Source organism: Bemisia tabaci, chromosome 3 (assembly GCF_918797505.1).
Source record: "Bemisia tabaci chromosome 3, PGI_BMITA_v3".
NCBI lineage: Eukaryota > Metazoa > Arthropoda > Insecta > Hemiptera > Aleyrodidae > Bemisia > Bemisia tabaci.
Genome location: NC_092795.1, coordinates 15,687,199 through 15,706,074, shown reverse-complemented (window position 1 = coordinate 15,706,074; position 18,876 = coordinate 15,687,199). Strand labels below are relative to the sequence as shown.

At 41.4% G+C, this 18,876-nt stretch overlaps 1 protein-coding gene across 1 annotated transcript in view; it reads left to right on the top strand.

Annotated features, from left to right (window-relative positions):
• Positions 1 to 18,876, top strand: part of LOC109041943 (uncharacterized) — a 261,452-nt gene that overhangs the window by 161,136 nt on the left and 81,440 nt on the right. The window contains exon 4 of the mRNA XM_019058459.2: positions 2,622 to 2,726. Within this exon, the coding sequence (XP_018914004.2) occupies positions 2,622 to 2,726 (105 nt within the window). The remainder of the gene's footprint in view (positions 1 to 2,621; positions 2,727 to 18,876) is intronic.

Below are 18,876 nucleotides of genomic sequence, written 5' to 3'. Positions count from 1 at the left end.
CTGTTCGTGGAAGTTCGGCTCACGAGCGCTAAAGATGGTTCTTTAAGTTGTCGCTGCTCCAACCTAAAGATGTAACTCTTATTTTTTATGATAAGCCTTTCTTTCCTTACGGAGCACGCGAAAATCGAGTTATGTTCTTACGTTACACGGTTCGTGGAAGTTCGGCTCACGAGCGCTAAAGATGGTTCCTTACGTTGTCGTTGCTCCAACCTAAAGACGTAACTCTTATTCTTTGTGATAAGCCTTACTGTCCTTACGGAATACGCGAATATCGAGTTGCGTTCTTACGTTACGACGTTACGTCGTTCGTGGAAGTTCGGCTCCCGAGTGCGAAAGATGGTTCCGCACGTTCTCTCCTCTATTACCTAAAAGCGTAACTGTACTTTGGGATAAGCCTTACCCTCCCTACAAATCCATACTAGCTACGGATCACCCGAAATTCGAGTCACGTTCTTACGTTACATCGTTCATGGAAGCTCAGCTCCTGAGCGCGAAAGATGGTTGCTTACGTTGTTGCTCCTCTAACTTAAAGACGTAGCCCTTATTCTTTGGGATAAACCTTTCTTTCCTTACGGAGCACGCGAAAATCGAGTTACGTTCTTACGTTACACGGTTCGTGGAAGTTCGGCTCACGAGCGCTAAAGATGATTCCTTACGTTGTCGCTGCTCCAACCTAAAGACATAACTCTTATTCTTTGTGATACGCCTTACTCTCCTTACGGAGCACGCGAATATCGAGTTACGTTCATACGTTACGACGTTACGTCGTTCGTGGAAGTTCGGCTCCTGAGTGGGAAAGATGGTTCCGCACGTTCTCTCCTCTCTTACCTAAAAGCGTAACTCTACTTTGGGATGAGCCTTACCCTCCCTATAAACCCATGCTATGTACGGATCACCCGAAAATCGAGTTACGTTCTTACGTGACGTCGGCGCTTGTTCGATATGGCGGAGAGCTCTCAATTTTTTATCATTTTCCACGGCGGCGATCCCCGACGCGACGAGACGAGACGCGAAGCGTCGGACGAGGCGAGGAACGGAAAAATGAAACAATGATTATGGAGATGCATTCGTACGTAATACCTAACACGAGCCGGAGTCTGCACTCCCATCCGAACGAGAGCGCGATGGATCGAAGCAGCGCGAAACAAAAGGGAAGAAAAACGCGCGGGGCGGGTGGGGAAAGGGATTACAAGCGTTAATCCGCAGCGGCTGTAACTGGGAACGCTTCGTTACGGGCCCCGGCTGCGGGTTTCGTCTGTTTGGCTACGGCGTCGCCCTATATCCAGTCCCGATTGTCTTCGGGCTAACGCTGATCCCTCAAATCTGAAGATATGGACGCCGATATTGCATTCTCGAGCTTACGGAAATGCCACGTTCCGCGGAAACGGCGGTTTTAATTCCTCCATGCCGAATGCACGCACACTGTAATAAGTGCCCTTGTTAGAAACTGGGTCATCTCGTCGTCTCCCGGACGAAGGGACGTAACTCCCTTCCAAGGTTGCCACACTGACTCAAACTATTTATCATTTTACTAAAATATACCCGTGCAATTTTTAACCCTTTGTCTGATTTTTGCATGAAATCTGAGGCAAAATCTGTGAGATTTTCAATTAAAATTGCCCAATTCTATGTGGTGGGAGGAGGGGGGGGTCAGTTTTCGGGTTATCTCGTTGTCTTCCGGACGAAGAACGTGACTTCATTCCAAGGGTGCCACATTGACTTAAACTATTAATCATTTTACTAAAATATACCCGTGCAATTTTTAACCCTTCGTCTGATTTTTGCATGAAATCTGAGGCAAAATCTGTGAGATTTTCAATTAGAATTGCCCAATTCTATGTGGAGGGAGGAGGGGGGGGGGTCAGTTTTCGGGTTATCTCGTCGTCTCCCGGACGAAGAACGTAACTTCATTCCAAGGGTGCCACATTGACTTAAACTATTAATCATTTTACTAAAATATACCCGTGCAATTTTTAACCCTTTGTCTGATTTTGCATGAAATATGAGGAAAAATTAGTGAGATTTTCAATTAAAATTGCCCAATTCTATGTGGAGGGAGAAGGGGGGGTCAGTTTTCGGGTTATCTCGTTGTCTCCCGGACGAAGAACGTAACTTCATTCCAAGGGTGCCACATTGACTTAAACTATTAATCATTTTACTAAAATATACCCGTGCAATTTTTAACCCTTTGTCTGATTTTGCATGAAATCTGAAGTTAAATCTATTAGAATTGCCCAAGTGTATGTGGAGAGGGTGGAGTTGGAGGGGTGGGGGTCAATTTACCCCCTCTGCTCTCCAAAATTACTTTTTTTGGAAATCTCTCATGGAGCGTTTAACATCCTCCTACTTGGAGATTGCAGCCCTAAAACCTCTCAAAACCCTCTTTTTTCCCGCGAAGAATCCGGAGTGACTGTGCGACGGGTCCCCTGGAATTGGTTTGACGGCAGAGTCACATCGTCACGCAGCGTGTCAGTGGATCGAGCTTCAACTTTCTTATTGCCACGCCGAGAAACCGCACGGTGGTGCGGGGGGAGGGGGTGAGGGGTTCGGCAGGAGGAGCGTCTTGCAGGAGGCTGACGCGAGAAATGGCATTGATTATGTTTTGTTTTGACGTGTTGCAGAGTTTGCCGCAAACGGCGCTGAGCGAGACGGCTACCGGAGTCTCCCTTGACAGTTCCTGCTCAACAGATCTCCCCATCCCGTCCGGTGTCTCCGAGTATGATAATGTAAGTCATTTTTTTCTTCTTTTTTTTCTCTTTTTTTATGATGGACTGGATTCCGTGGCGAAGAACCAAGTCACATTCACTCATAATGGAGAAAAAGAGGTTTTGACCGAGTTCCCGAGGGTCTAGAAAATCTTTGATACCTCAGCTGCGCTTGGCCGGTGGCGATTTCGCAAGTTGGCAAGAATGCTTTTCCTTTATTTACACAGGAAAAAAACCACATTGGATCTAGTAAAAATTACATTATTAGATTAGATTTATAGGAAAAAGAATCGCTGCTCTCACAATTCTCGCAGTGAATTCCCAGGTGCCACAGACCTACTGCTCTAGTCGTTGTTACAATGTTACATCTGTAATACAAATTATTTCAGTCCAGATAACAATGTGTCATTCTAGTCTATATTGTAACCAAAATCGAAATAATTGTTACCGCAAAGGGACATTGCAACCACACTGGAAAAAAAACACATTGAATCTAGAGTCCAGACTCTTAAAAACATCGACAAGAAAAAACACTCTTGATTCAATCGGATTTTCGCTTTAATCAAGAACCAAGCCTCTTAATTTGAGCGGATTTCCTTTCGATCTAAGCAAAAATCTGATTGAATCGAGAGTATTTTTTCTTGTCAATGTTTTCAAGAGTCTGGACTCTAGATCCAATGTGTTTTTTCTTTCCAGGTTAAATCTTTTGAAAATATCGATTTTGGGTGAAAAGCTCCCTTTTTTCAAGATCGCCACCGCGCTAATCACAGAATCGCGTCTTGATGATTTTAGGTTATGGACCCGTAAAAGTTTTATGAAAACACTAAGTTTCCATGTCCAATATTAACGCAGTTAGCGCGCCCTTGAAAAAACACGGCGTTTGACATCACCCACCGCGGTGGTACACACCTTCGTTTCTAAAATATACCCGAATCTCATCAATAGGCATTATTTTAGGTCTTTGCAGAAAATTTTAATAAGTGCACAGTGTTCGTAATTCAGAACGAAGTATTTGATGGTTTTCTGCGTAACGGTCTGAGAAACTTTTCAATTTGGCCTCGAGTACTTGGAAAATCCAGGAAATTTTACTGAAAAACTTGTTACTTAACTGTCAGCACAAAGAATGAATTTCGAACTGTTCAAAGGATTATTTTACGAACTCATCGACGCACAAAATGCCCGAAAGTGAGAACCAATCTTATCATGGGGGTTTCTAGTTTGTAGTTCTGGGAAATGTAGATTTAAGAAACAGCTATTTGAACTTGAAGTCTTCAATATTTGGGGTTCGACATTCTCGGATTATGATGCAACGTTACGCCTTTGATCCAGTGGCGTGGCGTGCTTTGCGATATATCGGTTGATCGACCATTTTACCTAATGGAAAAGTATCAATAAACAGGGTGTTCGCAGCGAACACCTCAATCATCGATTCTTTACCACAGCTTCAAATGGGGGAATATCGATGGATCGCGAAGCACGCCACGCCACTGCTTTGATCAGCACATTATTGAACGAATCGCAAGAAAATTATTTGTTTGAGTGCAAGAGTGTTTTACGTCGAAAACACTCACATTCGAAGCTTTCAATTTCAAAAATTCCCTAGTAATCTGGAAGGAACTTCCTAATCTCACATATTTATCATTTAAACCACCTAAGCGAAAGACTCCCGAGAAATAAAAGAGTTCAAAGGCACGCCGATGGTTAAAGGGCAAACTCGGCATGTTCGGAGTAGACACCTCTCTGAAAAGAGCAAGCCTTCTGTATTCAAAAAGAATTTAGCTGCAGAGAAGATCTATATCCGAATGCTGAAATGTTTGAAGTCAAAGTTGATAGCCTCCCGCACGCCCACTAAGCTTTAGAACGTTACATTTTTATTCCTAGTGAATAATTGTTGAAATCACTAACAATATGCGGTTTAAAACATCCACGAATCTGTTAAAATGATCATTTGAAAGCAAAAACCGATCTAAATTCAACTGTATGATATTTAACAGGCACACATGTTTACGCATGTACGGAGACCTTAAGAAGGCAGTATTAATACAGGCATATGAAAAAGGTTAAGAGTAAAATAATTGTGCAGAAGTTTGTTTTCTTGAATAAAATCTTACATCTTAGTGGTTTGATTTTATAAACGGAAGGTAAAATCATCTTCATAATCGCAACTGAATTTATTTTGCAAAGTCACTTGAAATATGCAGTGCAGTACGTCTGGAGAAACCGGTTTTTTTATCTATTTTAGAATCGGACCAAGTGTCTTTATTAGTATGCGAGTAAGCGTTTCATAAATGAGTCAGAACAGGAACCTCTTTTTTGCGTAATGCGGTATCCGAAAAATCCTTCAATTGAAAGCGTAGGCAAAACGCGCGCCGGAGAGTTAAAATAGTTGTATCACCGGTATGTGACAATGACAATTAATTGCGTGGACATTCGTCGCTGTGCTTCTGACTTTCCACGATATTTTCACTGCGATGCGTTGCCGTGCTTGAAAAAAAATATTTGTCGACCAGTTGGATGTTGCCATATTTATTTTAATTGAATTCTAAGCTTTTTGATCGCTTGTCTTTTTTTCATCGAATTTTTCAGATAATTTTATCCGGAATGATCAAATATTTTTTTAATATCTCGAAGGTAACTACTCTAAATAACGCATCAGGCAGAGGGAAACAATTCTAACGAATCATCCCGAATCGTTTTACGTATGTGTTTTTATTTATATTAGAAGAATATGTAACTTGAATTTTACACTGTCGCAATTCGAGAGGTTTAAGAGTTTCACTATTTCACTATCGATATGTAGTGGTGAATATGTTTGCATATTGTTTCCAGGCTTTGGCATTCGGAGAAAAGGCTATTGCTAGAGGCCAGGAAAGAATCATTGTTTATTTTTTATTTTTATCTAATTTGAAGAGGATACAAAGTACAAACTTCCCTGTTGCCCACCTTTGATTCGGTCAGTAAATTTAAAAAAGGGACGAATATCAACTCCCTCTAGTTCACTATTATCAATGTATGTCGTTTCATCGTGGAAAATAAATTGCATCTGACACTGGCAGAATGAATAATAAAAAAATAAAATAAAATAAAAAACCGTCAGGACAGATAACTCAGCACCCCATCCTCTACATGAGATTCAAACATTAGATATTCGTGTACATTTTAAACCATGCTGTCCACTTGAAAAGAGGCCGCAGCCCGGAGAAAAAATATTTTACAGGGGCGACCTTTGCCAAGTTGTGTCGAAAAATCGGTATTTCAGTTACAAACGTGTTAACGCCCTCGCCTGTCCCTAAGTTATATAGGAAGCTAATTTTTGTCATGTCATTAAATTAGACAAAACATAGCCATATCTGTGGTATGTTACGTATCTGTCGCAGGCAAATAGTTTAGTCAGAAATTTTTTAAAATGCCTAGGCAAATAGTCAAATATCCTAATGTATATTGAAATTCGGATTCTTTTCCTAATTTTAGACAGAGTAATCCATTGTTTCTGTAAGAAAAATTACCCGTAAAACGTGCATCAAACGAAAGTATTTTCAATGATTTTTAACAATCTGGTTGAACACAATCATTTGTCCTGAAAGTTTCAACATGTCAGAAAATACATAATTTTTAAAATTTTAACATTCATATATATGAGAAGTATTTGAGAAAGAAGAAACAAGAGAAGTTTACAGATTTGATCACTTATTTTTGCCTAAATATTAAAAACTCGTAAGCTTTTCCCCATAAATTTACGGAATTTCATAAACTACTCAAATGTTACTATCTGCTCAGGCATCTGATAAAATGCCTTTTTGCCGATTTGGCTAACTGCCTGCGACATACCGATTAGCCGGCATGGATTTCGCTTTGCAATCGCTTCTAAAATTCTAACGCCTTGCATCGTTGAATTTTAGCTCTGTAACTTGAACTGGACTGCATTTTGCAAATCGGAGCTATAAATTCTGGCTCATCTGAAAAAAACACTTATGTGCAAAGGAAAACTAATGGCACATACGTTGTTTTTAAACCGGGCCGGAATTTATAGTTCCTAATTGCAAAACGTAGTCCAACTATTGAAAAGAAAGCTCGAAGCCATTAATTCCTCTTCAAATTTTGTCGTTACCCTTCACGTCGTTCAACATTGTTGTAAAATCATAATAATCGTGGCGCATGTTGTAATGCGGGTTGCATCCCATCGCCTGTCGTTGTCTTGTCCGGCTTTCTAATCCCGGGATAACTTTTAAATACGCACTTTCAGAAGTTTTGGATTGTAATTCCATTTAAGTGCATTCATGTAGGCCCGTGTTTTTGCCTATGAATACATTTCGCAATTCCAATTTTCTTAAAGTGCTTTTCAGAGCGGCTCGCGGCAGTAAATTACAACTTTACTCATTTAAGCCAGTAATGTCTCCATCCTCCGTCTCTGTTCAGAGGTAAAATTTGAATCAGTTAAATGCGTTCGTACCCTGTGTTTAAGTTAAATGAACCGCTCTCTTTCGTCGTCGTAAACCTTGCTTCAGAAAACGTAAGGGATGCAGTTTTAAGAAAGCCGTTCGCCGAGGGTTGATTCACGGTTTAGAATTTATCTGCGGACGTTTCTCAAAGGAATATGCTGCGTGCACGTACACGGAACGTTTCCACCAGTAGCACAATCTGAATATATATTCATAAAGCAGACGAGAGGTTTTTCCGCACACTATTGGCTAAGGGAAAACGTCGTATAAGCCTTTAGACGTTGCCATATTTTATTCACTAAAACAAGAATTAACTCGGGAAATTTTGGATGTTTTTCTTCACATTTCTTGGACATTTTTCTTCGCAAATTTTCGCAAAATATCTGAAAATTTCAAAGAAAGATATGCATACATTTTCTCAAGAATACGTGTTTTATCCGAGTAAATGTGGTAATTCTGAAATTTTCATATGGCGTTCTTCCTTAGCCTGCCAGTACATACGTGCATTGAATTTTCCCGATGGAAAACTTGCTCTACTGAAAAGTAAAATGAAATGTTTTTCTACTTTTTCCTCGAAATTTTTCTCACCAAAATTTGAAAGGTTCCCATGTCGATGGTGCATCTGCAGTAATGCGTATCTCGCTTTGCAGCGTTGTAGACTTCCTATCATACTTTATTTTTGGCATCGAGAACTACAAAACCTAATTCCTTGAAAATGTCAGTGTTTTTTTTCTCTGTGTGAACTTTATCCTGTGAAAATTACAAAACATGAAGTTGGTTCATTAATTAGATTGATTTTGGTAAATTAAATAGGAGCTGAGATTTTGAAACACTGTAACCAACCGAGTTACGCAATTGTGTAGTTTCACCATAGATCTGATGGTACCAACGCCTCAATTATTAGCTGTTCGCTTCTTTCTCGCCGACGGGCGCATGTAATAAATACAGAAAATACCATATAAAATGTCCCGAAAATACCGTAGCTGAAGTGTCATTTTCATCCTTGTTCTGAAGGCGAGGAAGACTACAGTTTGGTGTTTGATTCAAGGACCTGCCCATGCGTTACTTAATGCTTAGTCAACCCATCGACTGGCTGGCTTCTGTCCATGTTTTTCTTTCTCTCCCGCCCCTCACCTCACCCGAAATATTTTCTAACGGAGGCTAAAATCTGTTTCTACACCCGGTTTCTACAAGCACAGCTACTCGTAGTTTAATTTTCGCATGGTGGCCCTGCCCTTCCAATTTGAAGACCGTCATTCCCAGTTTAATACTCGGGCTCAAGTGATCAAGTATTTCCTAAGGGGAAAAAATCCTTGCGTAGACGTTAAAAGAAACAAGTAAAAACACTCATCATAGAGTCAGCTGAAAATTGCCTTTCAGTGGTGCTCTGACTGTGCGGTTTGATGGATTTTTTTTGCCATATGACTGAAAACGTCCTGTTGAATGTGTGTGCTGCAACAAAAATCTCTCGCTCCCAAAAAATACTAATTTGCAAGGAAGATTTTAGTCGTGACAATTAAACTTGAACCGCGTTAAACAGAAAGAAACCAAGCCACATCAGCTATTGTCAAATTTACGTGGCCAATTTAATTTGTCACGTGAAAAAGGTTGTGCGGACTTTTTTGTTCAAACTTCAATGAGTTTACTGCGTATTTCGAAGCAAATTCCTTAAAAATTTCAAAAAAATTCCCACAGACGTTCTCCTGTGAAAAATTAAATTGTTCAGTATAATTTGACAGTAGCTGATGTGACTCGGTTCCTTTCTACTAAACGCGGTCCAATAATGTTACGTTTTGAATACTTTTTGTCTTATTGATCAGGGATATTTTCTTGTATCTCGTTTCTTTGAGGCAACGAATTTATTTTTCAACACAATGAGAAACCTCTGAGAGAATGATTTCCTTAGCTGTAATAATTCTATAATTTTTCTCAGTTCAGTTAAAGTTCTCAACATACTCTTATAATAGTGCTTGCTTTTTTATGTATACTGGATGAACTTGTTCTGAGAGACTAAACCACCGAAAAGACTGCGAGGAGAACGGGGAAGAGAGTAAAGTTTCTCTTAAAATAGGGAGTTGATAATCTGAGATTCGCTGCACAAGTCTGGAACAAGGCAGAGAATCAGAAATTTTCAAAGTCATAAACTGTGCTTGAAATTTCTCTCATGGTTACCTCCCTAAACCGAAAGGAATATTGTTTCGACTCGAATGTGAAACGTTTCATCGGCCCAGATCGTTTTAGGCTACGGGCCCCGGATTTTCGCTATCCGTTTCAATGAAATAATTGGATGCACTTACGAGTGGATTTGCTATTCCGGAACATGCAGGTATATGGATTTTAAATTGATTTCGTCAACATTGTTTCCTTTCAATTGCATGCCGTCACGAGCAGAATCCTCACTCCCTTCCCTCTTTATTTTGTGTGTTCCGTTGCTACTGAAATACTTGACCTTTTTACAGTGTAATCCGGAAGTTCTTTACCACCCTAGCAATTTTTTCATTTTCATTGAGACATCAAGTTTAAACTTCCAGGGTGTACCCAGGTCACAAATAGCTGTATAGCTCTCGATCCGAAAATTTTGGAGAGGCCCCGCTGAGAGGGTAGCACGGATCTTACATTCTTAATTCAATCGTCAACCCTTTTTTGTGATTTATCATGGGAAGTTTATGAAAGAAGACATTTTTTTAGGGGCAGGTCTTTGTCTATGACCATTAGAAAAAAGTGGACGGTTGAAGTTCCAAATGGATATGGTGCGGAACCATTGGATCTTACTGTATGTATGTTACCAATGGTAGTTAGAATGGAGGTGAATTGAGGGGCTTGTAGGACACGGTGCATAAGTGCAGTTTTGGAAAAAAATTGAGATATTAATGATTTTAAGTAAAACTAGTCTTACTGTATGTTTTGTGGAAAAATTTGCTCCCATATTCCAATTTTTAAGCGTCCAAAAGTAAGTTTGAACTTTCTTTCCGCCATAGGGATTCATGTATTTTCGAAAATTCAAAAATCTATTTTTCGAATTAGCAAAAACTGCACTTATGCGCCTCGTCCTCCAAGCCCCTTTATTCATCCATCGCGAGGGATGCCTCTTAATGGAGATGTTGCATGTGTGAGGAATTTGCGATTTGACTGTTGATTCTCATGCAAAAGTTCGCAAGAAACACGATAGTGCCTCTGATTTTCTCTAAAATTAACTCCCAAGCTCGAAAAAAGCTCTCAAGTTGAGGCCAAAATGGAGGGGATATCCCACGCTATCCTGAGAGTCCACCTCTACATCAAGACAAACTCTCCATGCAAAGATAGGGAGTCAATACTTTGACAGGGCTGCCACCTTATTTGGGGACTCCAAAACTGAAAACACGGCAGCCCTGTCAATGTATTTGCTCCCTATCTTTGCACGGAGAGTTTGTCTCGATGTAGAGGTGGGCTCTTAGGATAGCGTGGGATATCCCCTCCATTTTGGCCTTAACTTGAAAGCTTTTTTTGAGCTTTGGAGTTAATTTTAGAGAAAACCAGAGGCATCATCGTGTTTCTCGCGAACTGTTACATAAGAATCAACAGTCAAATCGCAAATTCCCCACACATGCAACATCTCCATTACAGCCTTAACCTTAGGAGCTTTTTTCTTAATTTTGAAGGAACCACAGTTGACATAGCAACACTACCGCGTTTCTCGCAAAATCTTTCGCATAAGAACAGATCACAAAATCTAAAACCCGACTGGATGTCAGAACTTAATTTCTTATATGTATTTTCGTTGCCTGCAAACTATGCAGAAGAGTTTAAGCAGATGCCTGGGAACGTTTAAATTTTCGGGCGATGACGTTCGGGGGTTCGGGGCGATGTCGGGGGATGATGGCACCCCCTCCTCACCTTTCCCTTTAATCTTTCGCCTAGCTAATATTTATGCTGGGAAGAGACGAAAGTTATGTAATCTCCCGCATCCCCGGTTCGGGTGCACGTTTGAGCGAACTGCGCTTTTTCTCCCCCGAACATTCCTTCTTTGTTTTAGTTCGGTTCGTTTGTTTCCTTTTCCTCTTCTCCTTCGGAGCGCGTTCGCTTCCGGTCCTGCCTCCCGCCTTCTCCTTACTCGCCTTCCGCCCGCAAGTTTTTATTAAAATACTCGATCAAGTATTAGCGTTTACACGCGCGCCTGTCTCCCGCCCGCGCTCGCCACCTCTCGCTCGCACCCGCTGCCGAGCCGGGGAGTTTGGGACGGTCCGAATGTCGACATGCGAAAGTCATCCTTGCGCGACCGCACTCGACTTTCGGAGCTGTTCCTAGGATATTGATTGCCGAGAGTTGGACGGCTTCAAGTTTGACTGACCGGATCAAAGGCATAAAGACGGAGCGCTAAAAGCAAAAAATGAAGCTTCTTTTCAATCACCTCTACTATTGGCTAGAGGATTGGCGGCGAAATCGGGACGAGTTTGAAATTCAAATGTAGGGCGGGAACTAAATAAAATTGCGGAAACAAAGTATTTTAGGTTGATTTTTGCCCAAATTCACTTACACACTCATATTTTTATAACTTTAGGTTAGTTTTGTTCCGTCGTCGACCGATTAATTTCATTTGGGAGTAACGGTCATCTACGACTGTAACGGCCTGTTTGAACTGGCAGAACCACCATGAGCAGAAGAAAAACTAATTTTATCTGAGATTACTGCCTGTTACCGAGCAAAAGTAGGTGTATTGTAATAGGACGCAGTCTCAACTTTCTTAATATATTCGTTTTAGGCATTTAAAATACGTTTCGAAGAAGAAATGTGGAAAAATCAAGAGGACAAGTTCACATCAAATTTCCGTTTGTCGCTATGGATTCCCGCGCTCATTTACACACTCACACAAGCACCCAGCGCCAAACCATCAGGCTTCACTTTTTCCTCGTGCTTTTAGATACGAGCACTCCGTCTCTATGTCTTTGGACCGGATCAATATGACCAGTTCGGAAAAATAAAGAGGATTTTTGGAGCTGTTCATAAGTTATTGATTGCCGAGAGTTGGACGACTTTAAGTTTGACTGACCGGATCAATATGACTAGTTCGGAAAATTGAATAGAATTGTTTCGATGGCCGTGCCTAGGTGACATATTCTGAAAGCATGGAGTACTGAGAGTCTGTACTGAAGTAGTCGGAAGTACTGAAAAAGTGCGGAAATTCCGCAAGAAGGTCCGGAATTTTTCTAATTTTTTTTTCATTTTTGTCTCAATTTGAGCGAAATTCAAATGTTTTAAATTCCGTCAATAATTGGAAGTACTGAAAAAGTACTGAATTTTCCTGTTGAGGAGGTACTCAATTTCTTGGGAATGTACTGAAAAAGTACTGTAGAAGTACTGCTTTTAGGCTAGCCTGTTTTAGAAGACATTCTGCTGAGTGTCTGACCAAAAAAAATCAATTTCTTACTGCACTTGTCAGTACATCTATTAGGTATACTTATCGCTCGACAGTGCCAAGCTGAGATTCATCATGCCTCTTCTTTTGGAGTTTATCTCGTCTTTTTATTTACGATCCTGGGCCGGCCCGGTCCAAAGTCGTGGAAAGGGAGGAATCGTAATTCGAATGGAAAACGGAAGGGAGGAAAAATAAGAGCATTTTGTTTGCTCTCAGTATTTGTCACTCAGCGAGTGTGAATATTTTGTGACAAAGAGGCGCAAATGCCGCTTTAATAATGGCACGAATGAACGCAGGATTCAAGTAGGACAGACCTCCCGAGCGAAAACGGCGCAACTCCCATTCAAACTGCATAGAGTTGGGCGATTTTTATTTGGCATGACAGAGGAAGAGTTATGATAAATAACCGCTCGTGACAGCCGCAGCGAAGCCATTGAGAGAGACTCGGTTTCAAACGCCCTCTTGCGGAACAATCCGAAATCTTCCGCTGCATCCGGAGTGCAGAAAAAAAGTATCAATGTGAAAACCAAAAATTCTGCCTCCGCTCAAGCGTGTGAGTCGCGCTTTCATCCCTTTCTTTTCGTTGTCACGAGCGGTTTATTTGACGGAAAATCAGGGCGACCTACCCCTGCCCCCAGAATTCTCCCCGCGAGACACCCTCAAATATCTTCCTGAACGGAGCATATCATTAGATGATGGAGGAATGCACATGGACGATTATACTATCACAGGGTGCCCCGTAACTCACCAGGGTGTCTAGCATCAGGAAAACCGGGAATGTTTCAGGAATTTTGGCCGATCGGGAAAATCGGAAAAATCGGACGTTTTATCAGGAATTTTTCTTTCGAAAATCTCCTCAGCGGAGAAGTCTTACTGATTTTTGCCTACCGTGTCATCGCGCTGTCTTTGTTTACGCGCCTTTTTATACTAGTTTCTAATCATAAGAACTTTATCAAAACATGTATTTTCTGCATGCATTTATGCAATAAACTTAGTTTTTACGAGAAAAATCAGGAATTTTCAAAATGAAAAAATTAGGAATTTTTGATAAAATATCAGGAAAAATCAGGAAAATATCAGGATTTTTCAAAATTTAAAAATACTATACACCCTGCTGACGGTACTTATTGGCTAGAATATATTTGAAAAACATCCCTGAATACACAGGCAAATATAGGGACGAATAAGGCATACTGGGGAAACCCCTCGTTGGTGCCGGAAATCTCCAGGAGACCCTCCAAAAATGCAGAAAATTTAAGCATTTCATTTGGAATTTTTAATATGACCAGAGCTTTCTCACTGAGGTTTCGGCTAAGAACTCGTAATTTTTTTAGTTTTTTTGGCTACTAATTACCGCGACAGAAAATTTATTCATCAATATGTCTCGTCCTAAGCAAAAAGGATCCGTCCATCAATGACATCAGACACTTTTTCTGATTTTTGGTCCCCTTTCTTCCTACCACCCACCTTTAAATCGAGTAAGTCAGTCAGTCGTAGACCCCTCCCCCCCCACTCTGCCCCCAAGTATTTAGTGTAATTTTAGGACGGCCGCCAGGGACTGAGCAGCAAGTCTCAGGGTTCTTTTGTTTCGCTTATCTCGTAAAAATGTCTCTGGATTCTCAAAATGTCGAAAAAGTTCGTTTAAGCAACTTAACGCGACAACTGAATCTGAAGAAACGTCTCGTGAAGACAAGTCTTGCAGGTAAAAAACTGGTGAAAATTATCCTCTCTTTTGGGACTAGTTTTGGGTGAAAGGAGAAGGGTCCCTCTAGAATCTAGATCTCCACTGCACTGCCCGCCCGAGAGTTCATTTGGATTTATGGGAGAGGGGGAATCAAGGAGTTGAACATATTGATTCTCCTGGCATCACTGGAGTGGAGGATTTGAAGGGATTGCTAGAAAGAAGCTAATCCTTGTTCTAGTCGGTAGGGGCGGTGTTAAGGCAGGGGGGACGAGCAGGAGAGAATGGAAGCTTACCACCAGACTTCAAACAAAGTAGCGGGGCATGTATTTGAGCTACGGGGCAAGGGTAAACGGTGAATACTTTAATACTTCATTACCTGAAATATCCGAAGAGCGCGCTAACATAGCTTCTCGAACGCTAACATGCGCTTTTAAAGCACCTGGTTAGGAAGTGGTGTCAGGGTGTTTTGAACTTGCTTTTTATTTATTTATGTATCCATCCATGTGGTCCGCGACCCTTCCGTCCCCCGCCCCCTCGCCGCGACTCCCCCCTCCCTCCTCCATTCTTTATTTTTCTCCCTCCCGTCCTACAACATCACAGTTTATTGCATTTCTGCCGTCTGCAGTTAATCGTGAAAGTTCTGCAGTGTCAGCTTTTGGCGTTCGTTCCCACTCGAATCCAGCGATCGCGAAGATGAAACCAGGCGACCGCACCGAGGAAATTCCGTTTGAATTAACAGGAACTTCCAATGAATATTTTCTGCACCGAAATCATTTTTCCTCCTTGGGGGGGGGGGGGGTGGTGGTGGTGGTGGTGGTGGTGGTGGGATGAAAATGAGCCATGCCCAATGAATGAATTCAAAATGAACTACGCACATAGGATTTTCGTGCATCCTTATTTTTATCCGTTCCTTCTTTTTCATCTGAACGGAACTTTTTCAGTTAGCAGTTAGTCAGCTTAATCAAAGCATTTCTACACATGTTTTTTTATCAATCGTGTTTGGCGTCAATCGGCCGATTTAAGAACTTGGAAGCATCATTTGGGGGAAGCAGAATGTTGATTGCCCTCTCTTAATGATACCCTGTTAATTTTACAATTTACACTTTTTGAAGTCTTTTACGATGAATCTAGATCAGTTCTAGAGTTTTTAAGTAGCTTTTTTAAATTATGGAGCTCCACCGCCCCTCCTAGCGAAGTGTTTCACCTCTTAACTACTTGTTTCTCGCTTCCTAAGATTTTGCTGAAATGTCACCTCTGCAGACCTCATTTTGACTACAATTTTCTTCATAATACGAAGCTAATTTCATAAAACTTTCAAAGGAAATCACACAAACTTTTTCCTGTAAAAAATCAAATCGCCCAGTTAAAGGCAGTAGCTGATGTGGCTTGGTTTCTTTCTGCTAAACGTGGTCCAATTGTGCACAAATGTCCCTTTTGATCGTTGACTGATCCGATATCATAGATGACACGTATTTTGTAGGCATTTGCAAAACGGTTCTCAGGCATTTCGATCAGAGGAAAGTTCCACCCCCACCGTGCTCAGCTCAAATCGATGAGCACAAATCGAAGTTCTCGAAGCGAGAGGAGAAAAAGCTGTCAAAAGTTTCGGTTAGTGTCGTGGACGTGATATTCTTTCACCAGACGCGACAAATCTGTATGCGACGCGGGCACCTGGGTCACGCAGTCGGCAACTTAGATCTCCGCCGCCGGGGGAGCCTATATCGGTCAGCTCCCGACCCGATCCAAAACCGCGTATCTCCGATGGAAGCCCCGATGCAGATACGATGTTTCGGCTTGGCAAGGAGCACACGCCCTGGGGTTTCGTCGTTGGTCCCTCTCGCCGTCACGACGCGAGGAGACGTCATTGCTCCTTTCAAATTCGATTACCGCGGCTCCGTGGCACGTCCCTCACGCTCGGAACAGAAATCACTCCTGATTTCATATCTCATCCCCAAACAAACTCGGCTCGGCTAAGGGGTGATTCATAATTGAGGGGAATCGTCCCGGGCCCCGGCTGTGGTCAAACTGGCGTGAAACATCGCGTTACGGATCAGCTTGAAATTTTCGCAAATTTTGGCTTCAAGCTGAAGAAGCAATGAAAGCCCCAGTGGTTTCTAAAATTGTATTGAGAAAAAAAATAAAATTTTAAAGTAATGAGCAAAATATTTGGCTATGAAAAAATTTATTGCATTTGATACGAGAATCATTGCAATATCGATTTCTGTCTGTTCCTCCCCTGTGTAATAGTAAAAACCTATGTGAAAAGTATAACATACGAACACAGCACAATTCGATTCAATGTAGACAAATCATTCCATTTTGAATACTTTGCCAGCTATCTATGGTGGTTTTTATCTTGTCTTAGAATTTAGGGTTTCCAGCGATGGACAAATTGAAAGAAGCACAATAAATCTAGCTTTTTATAGCGAAAATCATGGGAAATATTGGACACTTGGTGGAAAAAACCTGGAAAACATAGGGAATTTGAGCTTTTTTGCAGAAATACAGGACGAAATTTTGATTTTTTTCTGCTTGAATGGTTTTAATGCTGAATTCTGATTAGATTATCTCCTACACTCATGGACAATTTCGCGAAAACTAAGGTGAAACGGGGAATTCCGAATGCTGCAAGTACACTAATTCCTTTGATTATTTCCAATTTGAAAATTCCAGGAAACGGCTGTAAAGTCCGAACCTACTTTCGTGGCGTCAACACCAATAATTTCTACTTTTTTATGTTTTACTTTTTATTTGACCCTTATTTTCGGGGTCTTTCTGAACGTTATAATGATTCTGAACGATGTGATTGAAAAGAATCATGCCTCAATATAGTGACGTGATGATAGGTTCCTACGTGTTCCGTACATATCTCCGGGAAATTCCCGCTTCAAAAACTCATTCGCTCCGCATTTATCCTTTCACTTCCGCCAACTTCAAGATTTATATTTTTCAGGAATGATTCACCGGAAGCGATTATCCACGCGTTCTCTTTTTTTCCGGTGGTTAACAGCGAGGATCCTAGCGATACATAGCAGAACGTTGTTGAACCCGCCGATATTTATATACGTGCCTCACCGTTGAAATTGAGCAGAACGACGTATGAGCCTTATAGTGTTGTTACCAAACCCAAAAAATACGCTTATTAATATTATTCATGGAATTTACGTAAAAGTACGATACATTCTTCGGGTAAACATTTAAGAAGGAACTTCGTACCGACTATTCGCAAAATAAACCCCAAATTGCAGAATATGCAAAGCACCACTACAACATAAGTGGAAACAAACACAGTATTGGAGCATAACGAGAGAAAGAACGCGCGTTGACGACGGCACAGAGATACAACTATTCGTACTTGATGGATGTCCGTGTTGCATGTGAAAAATTGAAGGCGCTTGGCGCTAGGCGTGAACTCCCAATACTCCGTTCTATGCTGCTTGTAAGTTTTCCCTCCTATTCGGGAGAAAAGTAAAAAAAAAGAGGCCGGATTACGTGTCTTTTATCCTCGGTTGTGTTGTTCACGTAGCCTTTAAGCACCACCGCACATTGTTTTCACAAATAATGGCTCAATTTAGCGTAGAAGGTGACTGATTTCGTCACAAATTTAGCCACGCATCTCTCAAGGGGCCCCTTTACGACGTATAAATCTGAATTATAATTTGAAAATTTGTATACAGGAGGCTCCTCTAGACCCAGACCTAATCCTTCCGACAGTCGAAAAATCACGGATATCCGCCAGTACATCTCTAAACGTAGCTTAGACATAAAATGGATCTTGAAAACAAGGATGCTGGAGGAGTAGAAACCCGGAAAAGTCCAGAAATTTGAAGTGGCTAAAAAAAGTCTTGCGAGTGAATGGCGCATCATATCCTGACCACCGCACCGTCGGAACACCTTCTAAATGCCTTTTCCCATTCGTTCAATCTTTAGAAGTGGAAATCCGTCCCAATTTTAGCGAAACTCACCGTAATTGAAGAAAATTAGTTCACGTGAAAGTTCTGCTTGAAGGTCCGGAAAATCCGAAAATCCAACAATTTTAGAGTGAGGAAAAAGCACGAAGAAATTTAGGGAATCCAGAAATGAAAAAATCATGAAACCCCTGGCCAGAGAGCTGAACGCAATAAATCGTCCGGATATCGACCGAATCTTCATCACTACCGCGTCCAAAACTCGTTACACAATAACCTCCTCACAACTCATTCGGCCGGAAAAAGCCACGACTCGTAGCGCAGTACTCTCCGAGTTGAAACACTCGGAATCTTGGTCCGAGATCCGCCTCCTCCGCATCGATTATCGAAGCACTATCGCGTGATCTCGATCGATAGATAACATCGCTAAGATAGGGATTTATCGATCGAGATAATTCGATAAATCGACCTGGAGTCCGGCAAACTGGACTCGAACCCACCCGCGGATTGATTAGTCAACAGTACATTTGTAAGACGCGGTGGCGTGGCGTGAATGATCGATTATCGATATCTCGCCATTTGAAGCTATAGTAAAGAATCGATTACTAAGGTGTCACCCTAATAATCGATCTTTTTTCATAGGTTTGAGTGGCGTATCAATCGATATATCGCAAAGCACACCACGCCACTGGTAAGACGGACCGAACGGTGGTCGGCTCCGGTAGGAGTAGCGAGTTGCAACCCCTAA